The following is a 26,906-nucleotide window of genomic DNA, read 5'->3' as shown; positions in this document are numbered from 1 at the left end:
AAAAAAAAAAAAAAAGACAAAAAAAAAAAAAAAGAAATTAACTACATTACATTTTGTTATTTCTCCTCTATGGGTGCAGCTTGCTGCTTTTATAGGGTTCACTTTAAAAAGAGTTCATCACCTGAAATTCAGTAGATTTTATAAGAAGCTTCAGTAAATTCAAAGGACTTAAATAGAAACTCTTAGAGATGCAATTTTATTTTAAAATCTTTCATTTCTTGATGTCTAACTGGTTCTTCCAAGTAATGTATTTATTGCACACAAATAATTTTTAAACACATAGTGGTTATTATGTGCATATCTTAAAAAATGAAATGTAATAATTAGTAGATAGAGAAATACATTATCTGATATTATTTAGTTGGAACAGTTTGTTTTTGTTGAAAGCATAAAATTTCAGAGAACTAAAATGCTTAAATTTTTAAATTCTGCTTTTTAACTTTCAAAGCTTTTATCACCAAGGATAAATTGCATTTCTTAAACTAATAATAGTTTGTTTATAACTATATATTTAAATGTTTATAATATTACTGATTTGGGTGAACTGTCAATCATAGTCTGTTTTCATGAAGACATCTCTCTTTGGACCTGAAAAATAGTTGGCTGAATTTAATGACTATTACATATATTGTGGGTAGATGATGGAAAGAAGTAAATAAAAGCATAATACTATTTCACCAAGTTTTGCTACAATTAAACTAACTTGAATTCTCTTACTAAAAGGCAAACTGAATGAAGTCTTGTTAATATGCTTATTTTTAACAAAAATATTCTCTTTACTGAAAATACTCTTTTACACAAAATACCAGGTGTTTACTTGTTTGTTTTCAAAAACCTTGAAATAAAAATATTTACTGTATGTAAGGCATTAGTTAAATCAGAAAAAGTGTTTCAAATATGTTATGAAGGAAAGATTCAAATTATAGAAACTGTTCTTTGAGAATATATGGAGAATTTTCAAATATCCAGGATTTAATATTGAATATTATTGGTAAATGCAGTGCTCCAGCTGATAAAATAGTTAAAGTGCATCCAGATACATGACAACTTACATTTTTAAAAATCATCTTTTCACTCATATGGACTAACCTAAATTTAAGTACTATAGAGAGAATAATAGTTCAGGGATCAGGAATAACTAAAAGTGTTATTATTTAATGATTAAATTCACTCACATTTTCCAGGATACACTGTTCACCCTTGATGCTAAGTTGTCCTGCTTTTACTCTGCCTTTTGTTTTTGCTTTTAACAAACAGGGTACATAACACATACATATGTAGACACTGACCTTGCCTTCAATTATATATTTCACTCAACCACAAAGAAAACAATTTTTAATGAATGCCTAAAACTGGAAACTATTAATAAAGACCATAGATTTCCTATGCTCTTTCTTTCCCACCAATTAAAATGACTGGTGGACCACATGCATTTATATTCTCTCTCCCAAAATCTTGCCAAAATGACATTAAGGGATTAAAAAAAAAAGAATAGGAAAAATGATAAGGGAGGTTGAAAGATATGAACACATTTTTAGAGAACAGAAATCAGAATGAGGAGTGGTAACTGTCTTAACAAAAAAGAGGAATTTAAAACCTAATTCCTTTCAGAGAGGGACACCATGAGCTTTTTGAACCACAGAACCTCTGCAAGGCGCAACTCTCAAAGGCATCAGATACGCTAGAAACCCTGAGCAATGTGGCCAAAAATCTTTAGGTGACTAGATATTTGAGAAAACCTTCCAACATGAAAGAGAGGTATGAAAACAAACAAACAGAAAAATGAAGCCATGAGGAAACAGCCCAATACAGATGGCAGAAGAGGACATCAAAGACTGGTAATATTATCTTCAGAGATTAAAAAAAAAAAAAACGCATCCTTGAAAAAGAGAACAGGCTGCTATGAAAGAAAGAAGGACATGAGTTTCCAGATTGAATGAGCCCTCCAAATGCCCAGCTCCATGTATGAGAATAAATCGATATGAAATAATAATATTTCAGATTGTCAGTGACAAAAAGCAAATTCTAAAAGTTGTCAAAAAAGACAGGCTCTGTGCTATAGATCAGACATAAGAATGGCTCAAACCATGTAAAAGTAATATGAGAAGCTAAAAGATGACGCAATGCTTTCAAAACTGAGGAGAAATGGCATTCAACCTGGAGTTGCATATACTGCCCCACTATTAAGTATGAAAGTAAAATAAAGATGCTTTTAGACTTTTAAGGACTCAAATTTTATCTCTCATTAACCCTTTAGAAGATATGTTTCATCACAAAAGTGAATAAACCATGATAAGGGGAAGACATGGAACCCATAGGAGAGCTGAAAAGAAGTCTTAGGATGTCTGTGTACTCATCCCTGATAGCCTTCAATTCGATCAGGAATGAGAGGATGGAGCACTGAAGGGAGCCATAGGGAGAGGAGGGCATGGTTGGGTCATGGAACAAGTAAGTTAATTTATGTTGATGAGTTTTTAGAAAAATATTGATAGGGATTTGAACTATCTGTAGGAACATTTAAAACATAACAATACACACAAAAAAGTAACCAAATAAGATATGTGAGGCAGATATAAACTCCAGATAAAAATTGAGAAGTGAAGGTTGGTCATAGTATACTACTTGGCTCAGCAGTAAACAGTATTTACACAGTCAATAAAATATTAATATCTTCTATTTCATTTATTCTCCCTGCCACACTGAAAGGAAGGACAAGGACTTTCTTTTACTCTACTTTGTCTCCCCTTTGTTATTTTACATGTAGGAATCATACAATAAATATTAGTTAAATTAACCTCAAGTTAAAGAATTTTCTGCATAATTTATTTCTAAACATTATTGATTCTCTTTAATTTCATAATTCTTAAACAAAAAACTTGGGGGGGCATACTTCTAGTTAACAAGAAAATGGGTATCCCCATCCAGAAAGGCACATCTAGCAATTCTTTGATTAGATCACTGAGTATCCAGCCTCTGAAGAGGTGGGAATGTTCATGTAGAGTCCCAGTTTCACATCCCAAAAATGTTAGGGAAGACGTCTCCAAACCATGTTGACGAGCCATCTACATCCTCAGCCTCCTTGCCTCTGAATGGGGGGGAAATGCCAGAAGGGAAGTGGATGAAACAGAGAGAGAAGGAGAAAAGGCCAGAATTCAAACAAAAATGACCCAAATAGTTGTGTTCTTAGTAACATTTAACCTCTTGAACATAGAAACCTGAGAGGACAAGTGTGTCAGGCTAAAGGAAATAATAAATTTGCAGTAAGGACATTGTACACAAAGATTCCCAAGTAGTTGCTATAGACGGGTCTAGCTCATCAGTCACCTCCCCGTATTCCCCACAGATAACCAACCCCAGTCAATCAAAGAAGAAAGGATTTGAAAGGAACAAACACAGGATCATTTACAGTGTCTACGACCTAGCGTTTTATCTGAGGGCAACATTTTCAGGGGCTGTGGTGGGAAGGGAAGTGAGGCCAGCAGAACAAGAGTGAAACTCATGGATCTTGTGTCTAAAGGTTTTTGAATCTATAAAAATAAAAAAAGCCTGTGAAGTTTCAGGAAAATAAATTGCTACAGAATAATGAAGCCATGTCCTGATAGAGGTATTGATCCTAAGAGTAAAAGGAAGAACCATACGGCTTCCAGATACTAAAAGCAAGACATGTATGAAGAGGAAGAAATCAGGTTGGACTTAATGCTTCACCACAGCAAAACTGAAGCACCTGTCCATAAAGCTCTGAAAGTACAAATAAGTATGACCCCAAATTTAATATTTATCCACATTGTTCCTTAAGCATAAGGGTACTAGTCTTTTTCAAGCATACAAGTACTTAGGGAATATATAATGAATCTTTCTTTAAAAAAAAAATTAAAGATGGCATCAAGCCACCCGAGAGATTAATTGAAATAAAAATCTCAGAATTTTTTTAAAAGCATGGAGGGTATGTATTTAACCCACTTAATGGTAAGTAAGTATTTAACCCACATATGGTAAGTATTTAACCCACTTAAATATAGAACCAGAGCAAAACAACCGTGAGATGTGTGGCTGCAAAAGCAGATATAAACATTGAAACTTAACAATGTAAAAATAATAATATAACTAACAGTATGACAGGAGGAGGAGGAAGAAGGAAAAATGCCTGCTAGTTTTCTCATCTTTCCTAGAAGGGAGTTGTAAAGCTACACATCCATGCCAGTTGTCGGTGGAGGCAATAGCTACGCTAATTATATGGCTAGGCATTTCATTCCTAAAGCCAAAACGTTTCAGGGCTAGGGCTCAGACCCTTCAAACCCATTGTGCAGACTGGGTCACCAGGCCCCTCACATGCCAGTCTGGGTCACCAGACCTCTCACATGCAGGTCCATACTAAGTAATTGGGAAAGGCGCTGGGGGCTATTGGCAGACAGCATGAGCTCAGTCCACAGCGGTCGTGGCAGCAGCGGCGGCGGTCGCCACCTCTCAAAACTCCTGCAGCAGTCGCTGTTGTATTTTCGCAACTCCTGTTGTATTTTCCCAACAGGAGTCAATAGGTGCTATCTGAAAATATAGAATTTTTTAAATGACTCCAAATTATTACAGGTTTTATAATATTTTTTCTTAATTTATATACATTCTTTAATGTTAAAGAAACATTTAATTGAAATTCTGATTCTTTCAGTTGCAGTTAAATTTTTTTATTTTGTTTAAACTCAAGTAAAAACAAATCCAATACTTTTTAAAAATATGTATAATTATATATAAGATTTCTGAAATTATTTCTATCTTTCTTTTGATCTGTCTGTATGCAGAAGGTGCTGAAAGAATGCTTATTATATATTTGTGATGGTATTTGGACAGTGGATTTGGGGTAATTTTAAAGTTTTGATTTAATTTTTACAATAAGTTGTGCCATTTTTATAAAATCAATAGAGCCATTGTTTGAAAAGTTTAAAAAGACATCATGGGTGTAGGGAAAATATAGGAAAATGGTCAGGGCCCCTCAGATGTTCAGAATCTTGCTGAGCATTTGATGTAAATACACACATGTGCCCAGGTGTTCCTTGGTTATTGTCTAATGTAATTGCACATGTGCACCCAGGTGTCCTGGGTTATCAGACTTAAGTATAAAGGACCAGGGACTCTGATCCACAGGGTCCCGCACCCCCAGGATGCCCTGTTTGTTAACTGAGCCTTATTTCATATTTTCTGCTGCTGTGACTCTTTCAGCTGGGTATTATTGAGAATCCTTTTGGGATTTTTATGTTATTAGGAAATAACTGAGTTTGGGGAGGTTTTTATGTTATTGTAGGAAATAATTGAGTTGTCATACATGTAATTTTCTGTATCAGCTAAGATTCTTTGGTTGCAAGTAACAGAAACCAACAGAGGCTGCTTTAAGTAAAAACAAAACAAAGAACAAAAGCAAAGAAATATATTGGAAGAAAATAGGGTAACTCCCAGAATCAAAATAAAAACTAAATAAGGTAGGCCTTGGAAAGGACCAGAACATGAGATCTCCAGGTAGCTGGGACTAATGATAGTCTCTTTAGGGAATGTTCCGCAGGATGGATTGGCTCCAGCTGTTTTTCTTAAGTCATTCCAGGCAGGATTCAGATATCTACAACTGAGAATGGTTAGTCAGGTTTGGGACACATGCCCAGCCCCAGCCTGGGGAAGGTGGGGGACCATGGATTACAGTCCCCAGACTGCATCCTAGGGAAAGGAGAAGTGAGGGCTTGTTACCAGAAAGTGGGAATGGATGTCTGGCAGGTAAAAATTACCAATGTCCCCCATCTTTGCCTCACTTTAAATTTGCAGTGAAGTAAGCTTCTCTCCCACTCAGTATGCCACTAGAGGAATTAGCTGATTTAGTTTCTTTATCAGATCTTTTCTTTCATTCTTTTCAAAGTAATTACAGGCTGCTTCTTCCCTGTCTCATGACACTGATTATTAGCTAAAGCTAATTCATCAGCTGGTTATAGGTGAAACACCTTTAGCTATCTTTCAGGAAAAGCTTAGTAAATTATTTGTCATTCTCCAACCCAAGAAATCTTCTCCCTGTAAGTAAAAGTTTATTAGATACCGTGAGAGGTCTTTGGGTTCAGCCATTTTCTGTCCCAGCTATAATTAGAAAGTAAGACAAATTATATCAACTCCTAGGGAAGAAATCCACACACATACTCTTTTTAATAAATCCAATTTACTCTATTTGCTTGGTATTAACAACTGTTAATGTTATGTCCAAATTCTCTTCCTTCCTCATCGAGAAGAACTATATCGCTACAGCCAGTACATACAAATGGATAGTTAATTACTCGGCACAGAGGGTTACGTGATTCATCACTGCAATGTGGAAGTGAATGTTGCCAATTGTCAGCTTTTTCCAAACTACACAGTGTTATATGGTTTATGTCCCAATCAATGGTGGCAAAGCTCCAGAAAGAAATACTACCTAGATGTCAGGGACTCATTAAACTAATCAGTCTGTAGTCCTTCGTCAGTGATTTCCAAAGCTGGCTGTGTACCAAAATCACTTGGTGACATTAAAAAGAAAGAAAAAGAAAGAAAGAAAAAGACACAGTATCTGTTCCAAACCCACTGATTCAGAATATTCTGGGTGGGTCCAGGACAGAGTCAGGATTTTGCAGGGCCCAAGGTTTATAGAATTTGGGTTCTCTAGGAAAAGGACTACAAAAAATGTCTTGCTTTTACAGAGATTATAAAAATATATTACCATGTGAACACATTTCTGGGATCCAGACCCTTGTAATGTAAAGGTTCATGTAAGTGACAAACCCTGAAGTTCGGTCTTCATTAGCTTCAATGTAAAACTATCTGTGGCTTAGGGCCTACGGATAAATGTGTGTTTGTATATCTGAGTCTTTGTATGTGTGCACACACAAGCATGTGTGCTTGTGTGCATGTTCTAAGCCCCAGGTACGTGGATCCAGAACTGGGACTCTCCCTTCTTCAGCATCTGTACTGCTTATTATATGCACCTCAATTTTTTTCTTTCAGTATATTTCCTTTCCATCTCTTCTTTGTTACTTCTTCCTGTGCTCTTTTTCCACCTCCCATTCCTTTGATTTTTTCCCCCTTTTTTATCAGTCCCTAGCCCTAACAATGATACCCACAAGCCCCATTGCTGACTTTGGGGGTTGAAATAATTGCTGAACTTTCCGAGAGATAGGTATATTAGACAGCAAACTCAGTGGAGGGGGCTGATTATAGGAAGATAATAGAGGAAATTGAAAACAAAAAGAATATAGAAAGTTTAGTGTTCTCTATACTTTAATCTAATTCTCCACTGAACTATAAAGACTTAAATTGAAATGCTTTGAATTTCTTGTTTTTTTTTTTCCTTTGCCTTTCTTATGGCAGAAATGCCCATAAGCAAAAATTATTTTATGTGTCTAAGCTAATCCATGCTCCAGACAACAGCCCCTGAGTTACAACTGCTCTGGTTACAGTTAGGGAGAAATAATTGAGCTATGCTTTCTGTGTTTCATTTTAGTTTGTAAATAGCTTTATGTGTTTTTTTTTCACATGGTTTCACATGATTTTAGGTGTTGGATTTGGCACGAGTAAATGTGTTTTGTTGCCTTGAGGAGCATTGTTAGAAAACCCACTGTAATAAATGTCAGGTTCTTCATTTTACTTCTAGATAAAATTAAGTGATGTGTCCAGTAGAAACATTTTAAAAACTGTTTTTTACTTTGTAAAAATAAAACATGCCCAGTGCTGAAAAATTTTAAATACAATGACATACGGGGAAGATATATGTATTATCTATAATCTCCCCAAGCAAAGATACCTACAGTCATCACAATGATTGACATACTGTAGCTACTCAATAAATATATTTAGAATAAAAGAATGAGTGTGAACTCTAGAGAATAAAGAAGACCCTTTTCTGAGTTTTTTCCCTAAAGTGCTCATAATTGTATTACATAAGATGTATGTATTTAAATGAACATATATTGAATACTAACAAATAAAGGCTCTATGCTAGGCAGTGATGATAATACAAAGGAAGAAGGATAGTCTCTACTCCTCTCAGTGGAGTTTATATCCAGTAGAAGAAACCAGTATATTCCTACCAATACAAAGACACTTAGACACACAGGGACAAAGAACAACTGTGTAAAATCTCATGTAAGAAATTTCTTTTATATCTAAATGCCAAGAAGTGATATCTTTTCTTTTGACATCCTTGACTCTTTTCCTTAATCTCACTCCACATCCAATCCATCAGTGAATGCTGTTGGTCCTATCTTGAAAATCTATACAGAATTTAACCCCTTTTCTCCATCTCTCTCTGTCATTCAGGACTGGGCCGATCCACTATCACTTCTTACTTGGATAATTGCAATGGCCTTCTTATTGGTCTCCCTGCTTCTGTTCGTTCCTCCTTTCAGTCGTTTCTCAACCCAGAGGTCAGAGCAATCCTTTGAAAGCTTAAGTTAAATCATATCACTCCTCTGCCCAAATTTTCCAATGGATTCCCATTTTATTTAGTGAAAGTCAATGTTGGTAAAATGGCCTACAAGATTACTTTTTCCACCCTCTTTTCCATTAACTCCCTGATTTTGTCTCAACTATCCATTGTTCTAGAACAAACCAGAAATTTTCCTACCTTATGGCCTAGGCATTAGGTTTTTTTCCATATGGAATGCCCTTCCCATAGACACCTGTGTGGCTCATTCTCCTGCCCCTTCAGGTGTTTGTTCAAACGTCACTTTTTTTGTGAGGCCTACCCTGGCCACTCTAATTGAAATTGCAACACTCCAACACCTGGTCCCTGCTTTATTTTTCTCCAAAGCATTGTCACCATCTGACAAATTCTATATTCTACTTATTTATTTCTATCCAGAATATATATATAGCTCCATGGGGGCAAGAATTTGATCTCTTTATCCCCAGTTCCTAAACACTGCTTGGCACATAGTAGGTACTCAGTATTTGTTGAAGGAAAGAAGAGATAATCTATTCACTCTGTTATTATCCCCACCTGTTCTTCCCTCTTCCTCTAGTTTCCTTTGTTTCATTATCAAGATACTTTTATAATATTTGTCAGTCAGCCCAACAACACATTAATTTCATCAACATTGGTGTCTCCTAATTGGTGGTTACTGAAATCAGATCCTACTCTGCTGCACACTGGGTCAGACAAATTTTTGTATCTGACGTGCTTGAAAACTGATGCTCTGTCTTTATAGCGGTCTGGAAAACTCAGATCAGAAAGGTGGGCAAGGAAGATATATGACTGATTCTAATGTACTTTTCCATATCTACTAACTAACCCAGAATTATATAATATTATTATATAATATTAATATATAATATAATTATTGTATTTAAACCCAGAATTCGCTTCTCATAAAGTGAGAAAATCTATTATAATGTCAGGATTTTGAAAAGGATGCATAATTCTTTGATAAGTAATATATGTATTTATGCAGGCTGGAATAAAAAAAAGACCCATTGAACCAGGGACTTTAGGTTCTTGGCTAATGTAAGAGTGGTGTAAAGCTTTTTATTCTTCCTCAGTTCAAATTCTAAAGTTTAATAAGGGAATTGTCAGGGGAACCTAACATTCCACTCAAAGGGTTGGTTACCACCAAACCCAGCACCACTGAAAACAAGAGCGGTGGATCCTATTCCTAAGTGTAGTAGGTTAGTTCTAAATATGCCCCTTATTTATTACATTTTTGGAAGTCACATAATCAGAAATAGTTTCTACATACCCAGTAAGATGTGTCTTTCTGCTTGTAAAATAAAAATAAATAGGAAGGGTAAGGGGTAAAAAATACTTATCATTGCTCCTGATGCATTAAAAGACCCTTTAAAATATAAAGTCTTTACTTGAACTTACTTTTCCACCAACTTATTTACCTCATAGGAAGGAAAGCAGATACAATCTATATAATGCTTGCATTTCCATTTCAGGATGTATTATAGGGCAGGAGAGCCTAAACAGTATGTAAAATGAATGCCCCTACATGCAGCATCTTGAAAATGCTAGCACAGTTAAAAGTTTTCACTCTAATGTTGTCCATGATTGTTGGGCAATTGTTTTTATTATATGTATTTTCCACTTGATTTTCAGAGATTCAGAGTTCCTAAAAAAAACATACTACACAGTCTTGGAAATTTTTTCAAATAACTGAGCATTTGAAATTTTTCCTATAACCTTTTTTTTTCCCCCTGAATTTACTTTCCTATTTTAAGTTTTATGTCTCTGAGGACAGACTAAGTTTATTTTACTTGTACTTTCTTTAGAACTACATGGAAAACTATCTGCTGTTTAGTAAGCTATTCTTTTGTATAGCCTAATAGTAAAAAAATTAACTATGTGCCTTCCTTCTTCATTAATTTAATTTAATAGACATCCACTGAGTACTTGCAAGGATAGAGACACTATGCTAGAATTTTTAGGAATGACACCATGAAAAGATGTACAATATCATTAATCCTTAGGGAAATGAAAATTAAAACCCACAATGAGGCACCACTACACACCCACTATAATGGCTATAATCAAAGAGACACACATGACCAAGTTTTAGCAAGGATGTGGAGAAAGTGGAGCTTTCGTACATTACTGGTGGGAATGGAAATGGTGCAGCCACTTTGAAAAACATTTTGGCAGTTTCTTATGAAGTTAAGCATCTACTTACCAAGATGTGACTCAGAAATTCCATTCCTAGGTATTTACCCAGTGAAATGAAAACATATATCCACAGAAAGACATGTGTACCAATGTTTTATAGCAGCATTATCCATAATAAACCCCAAAGGAAACTACCCAAATGTCCTTCAGTAGAATGGAATACTGTACAGCATTGAGAATGAACACGTAACACTACCAGTAAACATAACAACGTGGATGAATCCCACAAACATAATGGTTATCTAAAAACCCACAGAGTGTTTGGTGCTTGATCCTACGTATATAAAGTTCAAAGCAGGAATGCTAATCTGTGTAAATGGAAGTCAGGACAATGGTTATCATTATCGGGGGAATAGCAATGACTGAGGTGGGGATGAGAAGACTTCAGGGGTGCTGGTCATGCCCTGTTTCTCAGTCGGAATACTGTTTTACACAGCTGTGGTAACATTGTTAAAATTTATCAAGTTGCACCCTTAAGACGTGTAATTTCCTATATGTACGTTATACTTCCAAAAAATTAGTTAAAACTGTGAACAATGATTTTCAGAGATTCAGAGGTGGTAGATAAAGCATACTCCACATTCACTGCTTCAAAGACTTTACAGTCTAGTGAGGAAGACAGACATGTTGATAAATAATTCCAATCTGAAACAAACTCTGATAAGGGCTGCATTAGAAATAGAAAATAAGTGTAGTGAAGTAAAGGAAAATATTTAGCAAGGAGGACAATCTGGAAAAATATTTTAGAGTATGGTCAGTGTCGGGTTTACCACACATTATAGGAAGAAAATAATAATGCATAAAAATGGAAGGAAAGGATACAAATTAGAAAAAGTGAAGAGATTAAAAGGTATTGGGTTATATACAAGAAGTAACTACCGTTTGACAGGCCAAATTGTTTTAATGTATCTAACACATAAGCTATTTTTATCCTTAAAAGTGAGCTCTTTCGCTTTTAGTTGACTGACTTTGCCTGAGTTGTAGGTTATTCTGTTCCGGTGGTTCTCAGCCCTGGCTGCACTTCAGGATCACAGAAGTTTTTATAGCGTCTCCTGAATCAGAGTCTCCACGGTGGGACTCCGGCATCTGTACTTTGACTAGACAGCTGTGATTCTCCTGAAAAGCCAGGGTTAGGAACCACCTCTGTGGTCCCTGTGGGATGGAGGGAGCCGTCACAGGGACCATCAACACAACAACAAATGTCTCTGAAAGTGTCATTTCTTTGTTTGTGGAGCTTCTGTGACTTCTACAAAGAAGAGCACTTTTTATATTTATCTCTTTGTAATTGTGCCAAGAAATTTCTTTGCAAATGGCTTTTATCCAAGTATTACATGAAAGATGTTAATCCTACTGTTAAATTTTAACCCTGATTCTTTCAAGCACTAGGGCATTTCTTCTGATTTTATTACAGGTACATAGATCCATAGCAGAAGATAGAACTGGAAAGGACAAATTGGCACATGCAGGTCACTTGTTAATAATGCACCTGTATGACTAATCTTCCTACTATGAAGAAAAAGTGTATTTTTAGTCCTAACATTTAAGTGTCAGATGTTTCATTGTAAAAATAATACTGATTTTCATTTAGAAAATGTTAGTCCTTTACTTAGTTCATTCACTTGTTATCTATTATTACCTATTGTTAGCTTATCCATGCTTTTGGAAAAATCTTTGTTTTGAAATAATTTTAGAATTACAAAGAAGTTGCAAAAATAGTAGAGTTCATATATATTCTTCACCCTTCCACCCCTAATGTTAACAATTTATATAATCATAATACTATTATCAAAAGTAGGAATTGGCATTGAAACAATAAGATTAACTAAACTACAAGTCTTATTTAAATTTTACCAGGTTTTTTTTCCTGATTTCTTTGTCTGTTCCATGATCCAATCCAGGATGTTACACTATGTGTAGTTATCCTGTCTCCTTAGTCTCCTCCAGTTTGTGACAGTTCCTCATTCTCTGTGTGTGTTTCATTACTTTGACCCTTTTGATGAGTACTGGTGAATTAATTTGTAGAGAGTTTCACATTTGGGGTTTCTGTGATGTTTTGTTATGAGTAGATTGAGGTTATTCATTTTGGCGACAGTACTGCAGAAATGATTGGGGGATACATGATGTTTATATGTGTTATTACTGATGATGCTAACCTTGATCATTAGGTTAAGGTGGCGTCTGCTGGGTCTCTCCTCTGTAAAGTTACAATTTTTTTCCTTTGCAATTGATAAATATCTCTGGCATTATGCCAATATTCTGTTTCTCCCCCAACTTATACCAACTGCCTTTAGCATCCATTGATGGATCTTGCCTATAACAACTATTACTGTGATCTTTGCCTGATGAGGTTTTTGTATTTTCTTCATTCCTTCCACATTTATTAATTGGAATTCTGTAAGGAAGAGCTACCCCTCCTTGCCCACTTATTTATTTATTTGATTATTTATATCAGTATGGACTTGTGGATATTTATTTTATTCTATGAATTGTAATCCAATATGTATTAGTCAGTTTTTAGTTGCTAATAAAAGAATACCTGAAACTGGATAATTTATAAAGAAATTAAATTTATTTCTTGTTTTGGAGGTTGAGAAGTCCAAGGTCCAGGGGTACATTTGGTGAGGGCCTTCTTCTTGGGGAAGAGTCTCTACAGTGTCCCATGGTGACCCAGGGTATCACATGGCAAGAATGGCAAGAGCACTTTAACATGCTCACTTGCTCTCCTTAAAAAGCCACGAGTGCCACTGCCATGATAACCCACTAAACCATTAACCCCCTAATCCATGAATGGATTAATCCATTCAGAAGAGCATAGTCTTCACCATCCAATCACTTCTTAAAGGCCCCACCATTCAAATACCACAGTCAAATTTGCCACCCTCTTAACACTGTTACAGAGGGCATCAAGTTTCAATGAGTTTTGGGGGACATTCAATCCGCAGGACAATACTATCTTTATTTTCATGCTCAAATTGTTCCAGCTTTGACCATTGGCAGTTCCTTCTGATTGGATCCTATGTCCTTTTGTTATGACACTGTTTTTTTTTTTTTTTAAAGCACTTCTTTTTCAAACATCACAAGATGATCCAGACTCATCTTATATTTTCCCTGTTCTAGTCCAGGAATCAACCATTTATCTAAGAAGCTTTAATTTCTTTTATTGAAGAATGTTATTTAGAAAACAAGATCTGAGAGCTACAAGGGTGCCATTGCTCTAGTCCTTCTCAGCAAAAAGAGCTAGGAAATAAATGTGTCTTGGCTATTGTAAATAGAGCTGCAGTAAACACGAAACTGCAGGTATCCCTTTGACATGACAATTTCCATTCCTTTGAGTATACCCAGCAGTGGGATTCCTGTATTGTATGGCAGTTCTATCTGTAGTTGTTTGAGGAACCCTGATCCTGTTTTCCATTATGGCTGAACTAATTTACAGTCCTACCAACAATGTAGGAGGGTTCCCCATCCTCTGCATCCTTGCCAGCATTTGTTATGCTTTATCTTTTTGGTAATAGCCAGTCTGACTGGGTGGCTTTGATTTGCATTTCCCTGATGCTGAGTGATGTTGAACATTTTTTCATATGTCTGTTGGCCATTTGTATGTCTTCCTTTGAAAAATGTGCCTATTCATCTCCTTTGCCCATTTTTTAATCAGGTTATTTGTTTTTTCACTGTTAAGTTGTTTGAGTTCTTTGTATATTCTGGATATTAATTCTTTGTTGGATGCATAGTTTGCAAATATTTTCTCCCACTCTGTAGATTGTCTTTTCAGTCTGTTAATTGTTTCTTTTGCTGTGCAGAAGCTTTTTAATTTGATATCATCCCATTCCCATTTGTTTATTTTTCCTCTTGTTGCCTGTGCTTTTGGGGTCATATTCATAAAGTCTTTGCCAAGTCCTACTCCCTGAAGTGTTTCCTCTATGTTTTCATTTAACAGTTTTATAGTTTCAGGTCTTATATTTAAGTCTTTAATCAATTTTAAGTTGATTTTGGTATATGGCGAGAGGTGTGGCTCTGGTTTCATTCTTCTAAATGTGGGTGTCCAGTTTTCTGAGCACCATTTATTGAAGAGGCAGTTTTTTCCCAATGTATGTTCTAGGTGTCTTTGTCAAAGATCAGTTGGCTGTAAGCTTTTGTGTTGATTTGTGGGTTCTCTGATCTGTTCCATTGGTCTGAGTGTCTGTTTTTATCCCAGTACCATGCTATTTTGTTTACTGTCATTTTGTAGTATAATTTGAAGTCAGGTAGTGTTATGCCTCCAGCTTTATTTATTTATTTATTTTTTGTGTGGGATTGCTTTGGCTATTCGGGGCATTGTGTTGTTCCATTTGAACATTAGGATTGTTTTTTCTATCTCTGAGAAAGAATGTCATTGGCATTTGATGGGGATTACACTGAATCTGTAGATCTCTTTGGGTAGTATGGATAATTTTCACAATGTTAATTCTCCCAGTAAAGATCATGGAATATCTTTCCATCTTTCTGTGTCCTCTTTAATTTCTTTCAACAGTGATTTATAGTTCTCATCATAGAGATCTTTGACTTCCTTGATTAAATTTTTTCCTAAGTATTTCATTTTTTGATGACTATTGCAAATGGACTTTCTTGATTTCTTTTTCTGCTAGTTTATTGTTGGATATTAAAACTCAACTGATTTGTGCATGTTGATTTTCTGTCCTACAACTGTACTGAAATTGTTTATCAACTCTAAGAGTTGTTTTGTAGAGTCTTTAGGCTTTTCTCTATAAAGGATCATGTCATTTGCAAACAGGGACAATTTGACTTCATCTTTTCCTCTCTGGATGCCCTTTATTTCTTTCTCTTGTCTGATTGTTTTGCTAGTGCTTCCAATGCTATGTTAAATAGGAGTGGTGAGAGTGGGCATCCTTGTCTTGTTCCTGTTCCTGAAGGAAAGCTTTCAGCTTTTCCCCATTCAGGAATATATTGGTGGTAGGTTTGTCATATGTGGCTTTTATTGTGTTGAGATACTTTCCTTCTATATCTACTTTTCTGAGAGCCTTTATCATGAAGCGATGTTGAATTTTGTCACTTTTTTCCTGTGGAGATAATCATATAGTTTTTGTCTGTTGATGTGGTGTATCACATTTATTGACTTGGATATGTTGAACCATCTTTGCATTCCTGGGATGAATCCCACTTGATCATGGTGTACAATTTTTTTGATATGTTGCTGTATTCTATTTGCTACTATTTTATTGAGGATTTTTGCATCTACATTCATCAAAGATATTGGCCTATAGTTTTCTTTTTGTGTGTTGTATCTTTGTGATGAGCTTGGAAGAATGACCTCTATTTTTATTGTTGGATATTAAAATTCAACTCTATTTCAAATTTTTGGAATAGTTCAAAGATAATTGGTATTAATTCCTCTTTAAAGGTTTAGTAGAATTCAGCAGTAGAGCCATCGGGTCCTGGATTTTTGTCTGTTGGGAGAGTGCTGGTTATTCTTCAGTCTCTTTGTTTCTTTTGGTTTGTTCAGGTTTTCTATTTCCTCTTTGTTCTATCTTGGTGGTTTGTATGTATCCAGAAATTTATCCATTTTTTTCAGGTTTTCAAATTTGTTGGCATATAGTTGTTTATAATAGTCTCTAATGTCCTTTGTATTTCTGCATAATCAGTTGTAGTATCTGCTTTTTCATTTCTCCTTTTTGTTGTTTGAGTCTTCTCTCTTGTTTTTCTAGTTAGCCTAAGTAATGGTTTGTCTCTATTTTGTTTATTTTCTTGAAAAACCAACTTTTTGTTTCATTGAACTTTTGTATCATTATTAGGGTTTCCATTTTATTTAGTTCTGCTCTGATCTTATTTCTTCCCATCTACTAATTTTGGGATTGGATTGTTCTTGTTTTTCTAGTTCTTTGAGGTGTAATGTTAGGTTGTTTTTTTTGAAATCTGTCTATTATTTTGATGTGAGTGTTTATTGCAATAAACTTCCCCTCTTAATACTGCTTTGACAGTAGCTCACAGGTTTTGGTATGATGTGTCTTTCTTTTCATTAGTTTTAAGAAATTTTTTGATTTCCTGTTTAATTTCTTCTTGGGCCCATATGTCATTCAGGAGTATGTAGTTTAATTTCCATGTGTTTGCACAGTTTACAGAGTTTCACTTGTTATTGATTTTTAGTTTTAATCTGTTGTTGTCTGTGATATTTGAAATGATTTCAAGGTTTTTTAAAATTTGTTGAGGCTTGATTTGTGACCGAACATGTTGTCTTTCCTGGTGAATATCCCATGCACTGATGAGAAGAATGTATATTCTGTGGTTTTTGGATGAAAATGTGTTGTAGATATCTGTCAAGTCCAATTGGTCTAAAATGTGGTTTAAATCATGTTTCTCTGTTGACTTGTTACCTAGATGATCAGTCCAGTGATGAGAAAGAGGTGTTCAGGTCCCCAACTAATATTGTTTTGGGGTCTATCTCTTTCCTTAGGTTGAATAGTGTTTGCTTTATATATCTGAGTGCTCAGGGTTGGGTGCATATATATTTCTGATTGTTATGTCTTCTTGCTGGATAGATCCCGTTACCATTATATGTGACCTTATTTGTCTCTTTTTACAGTTTTGCATTTAAAGTCCATTTTATCTGATATAAGAATACTTTTTCCTGCTCATTTTTGATTCCCCTTTGCATGGTATATCTTTTTCCTTCCCTTCATTCTTAGTCTCTGTGTGTCTTTTCAGGTGAGGTGAGTCTCTTGTAAACAGCATGTGGTTGGGTCTAGCTTTTTGATTCAATCAGCCAATCTGTGTCTTCTGAGTGGGGAATTTAATCCATTTACATTTAAAGTTGTTACTGAAAGGTATTGTCTTACTTCTGGAATTTTATCAATTTTCATTTGGATGTTTAAATATCTTTCATTTCTTTCTTTCCCTTTGCTGTTTATTGGTTTTGGGGGGTGGTAAGATACGGTTTTTCTCTCTTTCTTGTGTGCATTTTTATTCTACCAGTGAGTTTTGTTCTTTCTTGTGTATTCATGGTAGAGATTACTGGTTTTTGGTTTCCAGATGGAAGACTCCCTTGAAGATTTCTTGTAGAGCTGGTTGTGTGATGGTGAACTCTAGTAATTTTTGTTCGTTTGGGAAATATACTATTTCTTCTTCATTTCCAAAAGATAGCTTTGCTGGGTATAGTTTTCTTGGCTGGCAGTTTTTTTCTTTTACTATTTTGAATATATCATCCTATTCTCTTCTGGCCTGTAGTGTTTCTTCTGAGAAGTCTGCTGTTAGTCTGTTAGGGGCTCCCTTATAGGTGATTTGATGCTTTTCTATTGCTGTTTTTAGGATTCTCTCTTTGTCTTTGAGTTTTGCCAGTTTGACTATAATGTGGCTTAGAGAGGAACTTTTTGGATTGTATCTGTTTGAGGATCATTGAGCCTCTTGAATATAAAGGACCATGTCACTCACTACACCTGGGAAGTTTTCTGCTATTATTTCATTGAATATGTTCCCAATGCCTTTTCCTTTCTCATCCCTTTAGGAATTCCCATGATTCAGATGTTTGTGCACTTAAGGTTGTCTGCTATCTCTCTTAGATTTTCTTCATTTTTTTTTTTGTTCATCTGAGTTATTTCAAAGAGACTGTCTTCAAGATCAGAAATTCTTTCTTCTGCTTGTTCTAGCCTGCTGCTTAAGCTCTCAGTTGTGTTTTTTATTTCATTGAATGACTCCTTCAGTTCCATGAGTTCTGCTACATTCTATTTTCAAGTATTAATCTCCTTGTAAATTTCCTCCTTCGTATCCTGGATAGTTTTGCTCAGTTCATTGTGTCATCTATCTGTGTCTTCTTGTGTCTCGTTGAATTTCCTTAAGATTTTTACTCCAAATTCGTTTTCAGTTATTTCAAAGGTTTCCTGCTCTATGGGGTCTGGTACTTGGGAGTTATTGCATTCCTTTGGTGGACTCATATTTTCTCATTTTTTTCATATTTCTATTATCTCTACATTTATGTCTGGTCATCTGGTAGAGCAGTTGCTTTTTCTATTACTCTCTTTCCCTGGATTCTGCTGGTGACCCTCCTTGTATCAATGCAGTTGAATGGTCAGCAATCTGCCTGCTCAGTGACAGTGGATGCTGTGGCTACTGTGTGGTAGCAGGCTGCCCTTATGCTGGTGGTGGTTGTAGACATGGCTTTGACAGGCTGCCTGTGTGGCAGCAGTGGCTCCAGTGGTGGCAGGTTACTTGCACGAGGATGGTAGCTATCTGGCAGCACTGGTGGTGGCAGCAACTGTAGCAGTGGCAGTTGAAATAGCTGACATTTATCTGTGGTGTCCACAGCAGTGGTCTGTACATCTGTGGAGTCTGTAGTGGCAGCAGAGTTACCTCACAGCAGCAGCAGTGGCATCATCAACTTCTTCCCTGGTGTCTGCAATGTCTGCAGTGGCAGTGGGGTTAGCTCATGGGGCAGCAGTGGCGCTGGAAGCTGCAACTGCCTCCCTCATGTCTGTGGTGTCCTTGGTGGAAGTGGGGTTTTCTCATGGTGGTGGCTGCAGCCATCTCCCTCATGTCTCCAGTGTCCTTGGCCGCAGTAGGGTCAACTCTTGGGGGCAGTATCAGGACTGCTGGCTGCAACTGCCTCCATTGTGTCTGCAGGGTCCTTGGTAGCAGCAGGGTTAACTTGCTTTGGCAGCAATGGCAGTGATGGTTGCAGCCAACTCCCTCACATTTGAGGAGTCCACCCAGTGACAAGCAACCCTCAGGACTGATGCTCTCCAGGGAGCTGCTCTGTGATAGGCGATGATTCTGGAACTGGACAATGGCTCTGGTGACTGCAGCAGCAGTGGCAGTGGGCCCATTTCAATCATCTTCTGCTGGAGGTACACACCCTGGGCACCTCTAGTCTGCCATTTTCCTGGAAGTCCCCCATCCTTTCTCATTTCTTTACCTTGGCACATGCTATTTCCTTTGCCCAACATACTCACCTTTGATCCTTTGTTTTTCTGGAGAATGCTTATTCATCTTTCAAGACCTAGCTCAGCTCTTCTGTGAGGGCATCTGTGGTATCCCTCTTGTCCTGACTACTGAGAGGCTCCCGTGGCCCCTTGGTATGCCTCTATAATAGACCTAACCACATTATAGTCATTGGTGTATTCAATTAGTATTTTTGAGAATCTACTCTGTACCAGGCATGTGCTAGGTGCTTGGCATACAGAAGTGAATAGTTGTTGCTCTAATGGGGGGGGGGTGGATAAAAAAGTAAACAAATAAATAATAACATTCTCTATAGTAGTAAATGATCAGATGATCGTTTCTAAGAAGCTGACCTTTGACTTGAGATCTAAAAGGTGAGAAGGAGTTAGGAATGGAAAGAGATAGACAATGAGGCAATCAATGCTATTATGATTGTTTACTTGGCTGTTCCTCATTTCTACCCCCCACCTCCACTCAACTGGTTTCTGAGCTCCATTAGCCTTTGCATCCCAAGTAACCAGCACAGGCCCAGTGTGTCACACCACAGTCCTCCACTGGTGGTATAGCCTACTGTAATCGCCTGGTGCCTGGCCCATGATTCTGATTTAGTAGATCTGCTGTGTAGCCAGGGCTGAGAGCTGGCTCCCAACTTAAAACCCACTCCCCCACTTACTATTTAGGAAAGTTATTCACTAGTAAAGTCATTCAATCCTTCTTTGACTCAGTTTGCTGATCTTTCAAAAGGAAATAACAGTAAGACTTTGTAGGGTTGCTATGAGGATTAAATCAAATAATGCATCTGAAATTTTAGTCGAGGGCCTGGCACATGGAAAATAGTCAATAGGTATTGGCTAAAATACTGTAGAGCTCATGAGGTGCTTATTGAATAAATGTGTGAATTAAGGAAAAATAAAGTTTAATTCTAACTTGAGTAAATAGAACTAGGTCAAAACAAAAAACTGAATACCCTTATTTATCTTCAGTTTTCTTATTTATTGTGTATTTTAATTTGAACAAGAAAAAAGAAAAGAATACACCAGACACACTAGTGATTTTAACACCCAGAGTCAATAGCTGTTGATTCTTCATTTGCTTACAAAGCAAACCCTGAAAACTCATATCATTTGATTTACCTATTTACCTTTTTCTGAATAGTGAAGGGCTTTCCTGTCCTAGCCTCAGACTTCAATAAAACAACTGTACACAATCTACCGACCTTGGACCAATCAGCAACTTGCGCTTTGTCATCTTTTGAAATCACAGTTTGAGCACTTTGTGTTGCAAAGAATTTCTTTTATGTATCTCCTACTTCATTTATTATAGGAGATCCTCCGGATTTCATAACCAATGAAAGTTAGGACAATACCAGAGAGAACAAAATCTTCTTAGGTTAGGGACACCAATGGGATTAATCTGAGATATTGCTCCTAACACAAAAAAATATTATTCAGACTATTTCAGCAAAACTTTAGTATGTGGCATGTCCCCCCAACCCCTTGGAAAACTTTAAATGTGAAAACAGCATGTGCAAAGATGAGACCATTAACAAGCTGATAGCATGAGGAACTTAAACAAAAGTGCTTCCTTTGTGATATTTTCACTGGGAAGCACTGGGATCATGATTGTTGTTTTTGTAAACATTAAATATCTTGCTACTGGGAGTTCTTTGATACTGGAATGCATGGGCATGAGTTTTCTAGTTAGAAAAAAAAATTACTGAGGTTTATTAGCAAAGAGATTTTGCCAAGTGTATTTTTCTGAGAGCTGTAAGAGTTAACATTCATTTACATGAGTAATTCACTGTACTCTTAGCAATCTAGTCAACACATTTCAGAAAATATCATCTGTTTTTAATGTCACAGAAATCAACTCATGCTACCATAGAATAAGGAAATAATTAGCAATTTCTTTTTTCCTTTTTAATATTTGTGTTATTATTTGCAGGGTTCTCATTTACAAACCAAAGCACTATAAACATATTCTGGCTGAAGATATTGAATTCTATTTTTCTGCTTCATAAATGTAAAGGTGTGCATATCTATCAAATCAGAAGTTTATAGAAAAGAGCCACATTCACTGATTGGTCACTCTGACAGGATGATGAGTTATGGAGCTTTGCAGTGATAAGTAGTGCACATAGTAGATTATGGGATAAGCATCTGCAGTTTCATAGTGGAACTATGCTGAACAGCCAGGAAGACTAGAGATACTGTCATTGTTTTCAGATGGCAGGCTTCATTTTATGTTAACAGAAAGAAGACTTCTGATATGGTGAGGAAATTCACCATAACAAATGCATTCCCTTTACTGCATTGTAGCATGGCAGCAATTAAATTCAACTGTATGTATAATGTAGTCTTAATTCCTAACAGTCCCAAGAAGGACTAATGTGAAAATATTATATAGTCTTACATTTTACAGGTCATGAGCAGATGGAAAAAATTACACCATTGGTAAAGAAATTCGCATGCAGGGTAACACACCTCAAAATAGTGCTTACATGGATTTTTCTTTTTAAAAAATACATTATTAAAGTTACCTTAGGTAAAATTTAGTTAGTATTTGGGTTTTTTTTGTAATGCTAGGCCTGTAATTCATTTTAATTTATTCCTTCTGCAGATATGAATATTTGAAAGTACAGGTAACCTTGTAATGAGTAAAACTGATAAAAGGTCATGTCCAGTCAAAGGGAAGTTATGGGATGATTATTCACTTTGCAAAAGGGTTTGTCATAGAGCAAGCTTTCTTAAAGCATTTCAAATTTAATCTAGTTTATAAAACATTCGTTTACACACAACATTACAGGAACAAATTTAGTGAGGAAATGAGAGAAACAGTCATAATCAGATAGAGATCCCTTACACTGCTAACATTAATGCTTTCTTCCTTTCTGTCCCTCCTTGCAGCACTGATAGCCATCGGGCGATACAGCATGACTATAGAGACTGTGGATGTTGGATGGTGTAAAGAGATTACAGATCAAGGAGCCACCCTGATTGCACAGAGCAGCAAGTCTCTGAGATATTTGGGGCTGATGAGATGTGATAAAGTAAGATTGTCCATCAAGTTGTTTGTTTTTTACATATCAGTACTGTAATTAATAGCTTGATATCATGTTCTCCCCTGCCATATACTTATATTCCATTACAACTGTGCATTATTTGCCTTATTTTCTAAACTAACCTGAGATTATTTTTGCATTTTTCCATCTAATAATGAGTTTGCGCTTAAGCAGAAGGAAAAAGCAATCATATTCACAGTCAACTTAGATTTTGGCATCCTATTCATAAGTCCATGGACTAAAATCAAAAAGTTTGCATGGCAAACTATTATTTACAGGGCCTAACAGTAAAATTCTATTCCAGGTTCCAAGTTTCCTGCAACAGTAAAGGTGGAAAAAACAGTGCCAGATCAGTTTTTCACAAGTGTGTAATTTCAATGCCGCAACATCTATGTATTTTGGCCATTTGGAGGCAAGAAAGGGCCAGTGAGGGGGCATGTGGGAATTTGCATCTCCTCACACATCAGATGCCACTCCTAGCACATTGCAAGAAAGGTCCCAGAGGCTCAACTGAAGGACTGTGGAGCTGACCAGGGACTTGAGCATGAGTTTGAGAAATGGTGCCATGTTTAACATGGGTCCCTTTGAAGACAGAGAAGAAAGATAATAAAAATCTGTATTGAACACCATGTACTAGAAAGGTGTTTTCCCCTTTGTTACTTCCATGTCTTCCCTATAACAAGTCTAAGAAATAGTTATTTTCATTGTGAAGAGAAGAAAATAAAGCTCAGAAGGACCAAACACTGGCCCGAGGCTACTCAACCAAGACTTCATGCTAGATCTTTGGAGTCTGTGTCCAGTGATCCTGGCATGACCACTGGAGCAGTCTCCAGCCTTGGCGACTGCTTCCTTGGAAAAGGTTCTCCTCAGATACTACTCATCTATACTAATTTACACATGTGCTACTTTTGCAAAAGGTGATTAGGGACAAATCTAGCAAAAGAATGTGAAACTAAATATACATGCCTCTCAAAGGGCACACATTTTCTAAATGTAATAAATTTGGATGCAAACAGAAGAATGGCTCAGATCCCTTGTGTGCTTTGTCATTTTTGTTAATTGACCTAATTCTTTTCTCCAAATGCTTTAATATCCCAACTTATACTAGCCTTTGACAGTTAGTTATGTTTAGAGAGATTTGATTATATATTATCAGCTCAGCCTGGAGAGCTGACTTAGTTTGTCACTAAGCAACAGCACTGAGACTCAGGCAAGTGTTGCTAGTTTTCTTCAAATCTCACAACTAACTAACCTAACTCCTAATAACCCTGTCACTTTAAAATGACTTCTTTTAAAACAAGTTAAAGGGTTCACAATAGGCAAAGTGCTTTGCAAACATGAAACAATGACAGCAGAGCTCCTCAGCTTCTACCAGAAGGAGCTGCTACATCAGTGCCATCATACATCAAAATGTATGCTTTCAAATGTATTTATGTGTCCACAACCATTCTCAGAAATTGCTGTTTCTAGTCCATACTCTAGATTTGTTAAGATCAGTTCAACTGTCAGACACGAATTGTAGAAGTTGTATATTCCCATTAGTACAGGAGAAAATTGTACCAGACATATTTGCTGACCAGCATTTTGCTGAGTTTTAAATTAAGGAATGAGTTCTTCTCTACCCAAATGCAAATTAATCCAAAATGAGGGTAGCAAGGCTGTTCAGATTAGCGATATCCTTGAGGGTTTTTAGCCCTTTTGTGGGGTGTCTCTGCATCCTTTCTCCAGCCAGAGAGCTACTCTGAGAGCCCCTTGGGTAGACGGTGCCATCTGGCCACAGTCTGCCCAGCCCAGCCCAGCCCAGCCCAGGTTGCTGCTGAACCCAGCCTTGCTGTCTGGCTTCCTCAGTCTTGAGGCAGCCCAAAGCCAAACACAAGAGGTCTGTGAGGATGGAAGACTTTCCAAACCACACACAAAGTGCAAATAAAGCCTTCACAGAAAAGCCTGCTTGTTAGTTTAGTTGGATGCAGACTTAGACTAGAGTAGCTATTTAGCTTTCAACTTTTGTATTATGCCATCTATCTCCAGATTTTAAGTTATCATTAGATTCAAAGAAAGATTTGAGTAGCAAAGAAAAGAGATTAGTAGTGAGGATATAGTCTCTGGAGCCAGAGTTCAGCTTCACATCTGGGCTCTGCACTTACTGGTGTGCCATCTTCAGCAGTACCTGACCTCTCAGTGCCTGTTTCCTTATTTGTAAAATGAAAATGATACTAGGACATATCTTGTAGAATTGTGAGCATATAAATAAGTTAATATTTATAAAGCACTTAGAATAATATTTGTTATATATAAAATGCTATGTATTCCTGATTATTCTTATCATTAATATCATTACATTAACCTGTGTTGTGATATTTGAATTTCCAAGTGAGAAAAAATTGTATTGCCCCCTATCCCATTTTGAAAGGAAATTTAAAAGAGGGAAAGAATAAATCCAAAGATGTTGCCTTTGTATTTTTTTCTTACCCAAGTTTAAAATTAAGATTATTATTTTCTGTACAAAGATATCAAAAATTTCACTTTCTATGCACTTCACAAAGGAAAACTAATGCCTCTATTTGTATTTGGAGTCAGCTTACTAACCATCTACTCAGGCACAGAGATGACAAAGTGAGAGAATAGAATGAATTAAAGGTAAGATAGTTCAAATAGGCAAAGAAACAGAAAGTAACAAGAAAAATAAAGGTGAAAAATAAGAATAGAAATAGGAAACATTGCCAAAAAAGCATTAAAGAACACAATTAATTTGGACCTATCACTCTTCTCCTTATACCCTAACCAAATCTGCTAACCACTAATAAAACTCATTAGTCTGTGTTCTCCTCCCCCGTTTCTGCTCACCAACTGGTGCGAAAGCAGGAGGCAAGAGACTTGTAGACAGCATCTACACAGTTCACCTTCTGGTCAGATGTGCTGTCAGTGGGATCCCTGCACTGGGGAGGAAAGGCGTTTGTGAGATCTGTGTGTTCTGTGATCTTGTGGTTCTGAGAAACATTGAAGTCTAGTTGTATTTTCTTTCACATGCAGTCAGATTCATTTGGGGTTATTTATAATTAATTTGGAGGCTGTATTTTGCCAAACTGCTGCTGTTTTACTCACTTCAGCTTTTTGAGTAATTTCAGGAATAACAAAATGCATTATATTCATTGTAGGAAAGAGTGTTTTTCTTCTCCCCCCCCCCCCATTAGGTAACAGAGAACAGATAAAAAAAAAACATGCAACATATTCTTTGTGGATGAAAGCAACATGTACTTGGATTATCAATGTCTAAGCTAAGCTGCAGTAAATTTGTTTGGCCGCAACACTGATGATTCCTAGGGAGGCGTCCTCCAGCCATTCAACAAATGCGGCATTCCTCATGCTGTTGTAAAGTTAGGAAGTGCATTAGGAAGCCCCTGTTTGAGCAGCTTTTCCGATTGCTGGATGGATAAGCATGTTAGAGGGTTTTGAAGCTGACGCCACTTAATCTCCTAAACTTCAGAGTATTGTAAGAACCAAGAGAAGAAAACGCTGTGTGAGACGGCTTTGATGAATTGGGGTGAGCTTATATTCTTAAAGACTGTTCAAAGGCTTACTTGACCTTGGGAATTAGAGTTGACCCCAAATCACCTATCAACTTAACTCTCGTTTATTTGGTGATTTAGTTAAAAATACTTGTATAATCAGTGGGATTCTCTAATAAGAGCAGTATGTTTACTTTGGTTTCCCCAATTATAGTCAGTGGTTTTGGGCTTAAAAATTATTTTCCCAACTTCAGTGCATTCTAGATTCTCAATAGATCTGTTTCTTCTAATAATGTGATATTTTCCTCATTTCTTACAAGGCAGTTTGGATAGAGAACAAAACTGAAAAGTACAAAAAAAAATCATGGGAAAGCTGTAGGGAAAATGGAAATGCAATGTTCAAGGTTAATGAAAAATGTTTGGGGTAACAAGGTTGATAGAAGGAGGGAGCACAGTGGCATGTCATTGGCTGAGAAACCAGACCTCACCAGAGGCAGCCTGGCTGGTGTGGGAGACCTCGGTGATAAAATGTCATGGTGGAAACCTCTGCAGTGTGTGTTAATGCAGGAGTTTGGAGACACAGGGGATGAATTATGAGCAGTGAATAACATCATAAATGTAGCAATTCTCAAATGCCAAACTCTTGTGAAAAGCAGTTGGATGGAGAAATGCTGGAGCTTTTAAAAGCTCCCTTTCACTTTCTGTTTTTTTTTTTTTTTTTTTTTTTTTTTTTTGACCGGTAAGGGAATCGCAACCCTTG

General features: G+C 36.6%; 1 protein-coding gene across 1 annotated transcript in view; it reads left to right on the top strand.

The window, feature by feature from the left end:
• Positions 1–26,906, top strand: part of LOC103590480 (F-box/LRR-repeat protein 17-like) — a gene marked incomplete at its 5' end in the record, with an annotated part of 159,827 nt that overhangs the window by 115,950 nt on the left and 16,971 nt on the right. Inside the window, one exon of the mRNA XM_008572710.1 lies at positions 22,486–22,628. Coding sequence (XP_008570932.1) covers positions 22,486–22,628 — 143 coding nt within the window. The remainder of the gene's footprint in view (positions 1–22,485; positions 22,629–26,906) is intronic.

This window comes from Galeopterus variegatus, unplaced genomic scaffold (genome assembly GCF_000696425.1).
Source record: "Galeopterus variegatus unplaced genomic scaffold, G_variegatus-3.0.2 Scaffold824, whole genome shotgun sequence".
NCBI lineage: Eukaryota > Metazoa > Chordata > Mammalia > Dermoptera > Cynocephalidae > Galeopterus > Galeopterus variegatus.
The sequence above is the reverse complement of the archived record's forward strand: the minus strand, read 5'-3'. Positions and strand labels throughout refer to the sequence as shown.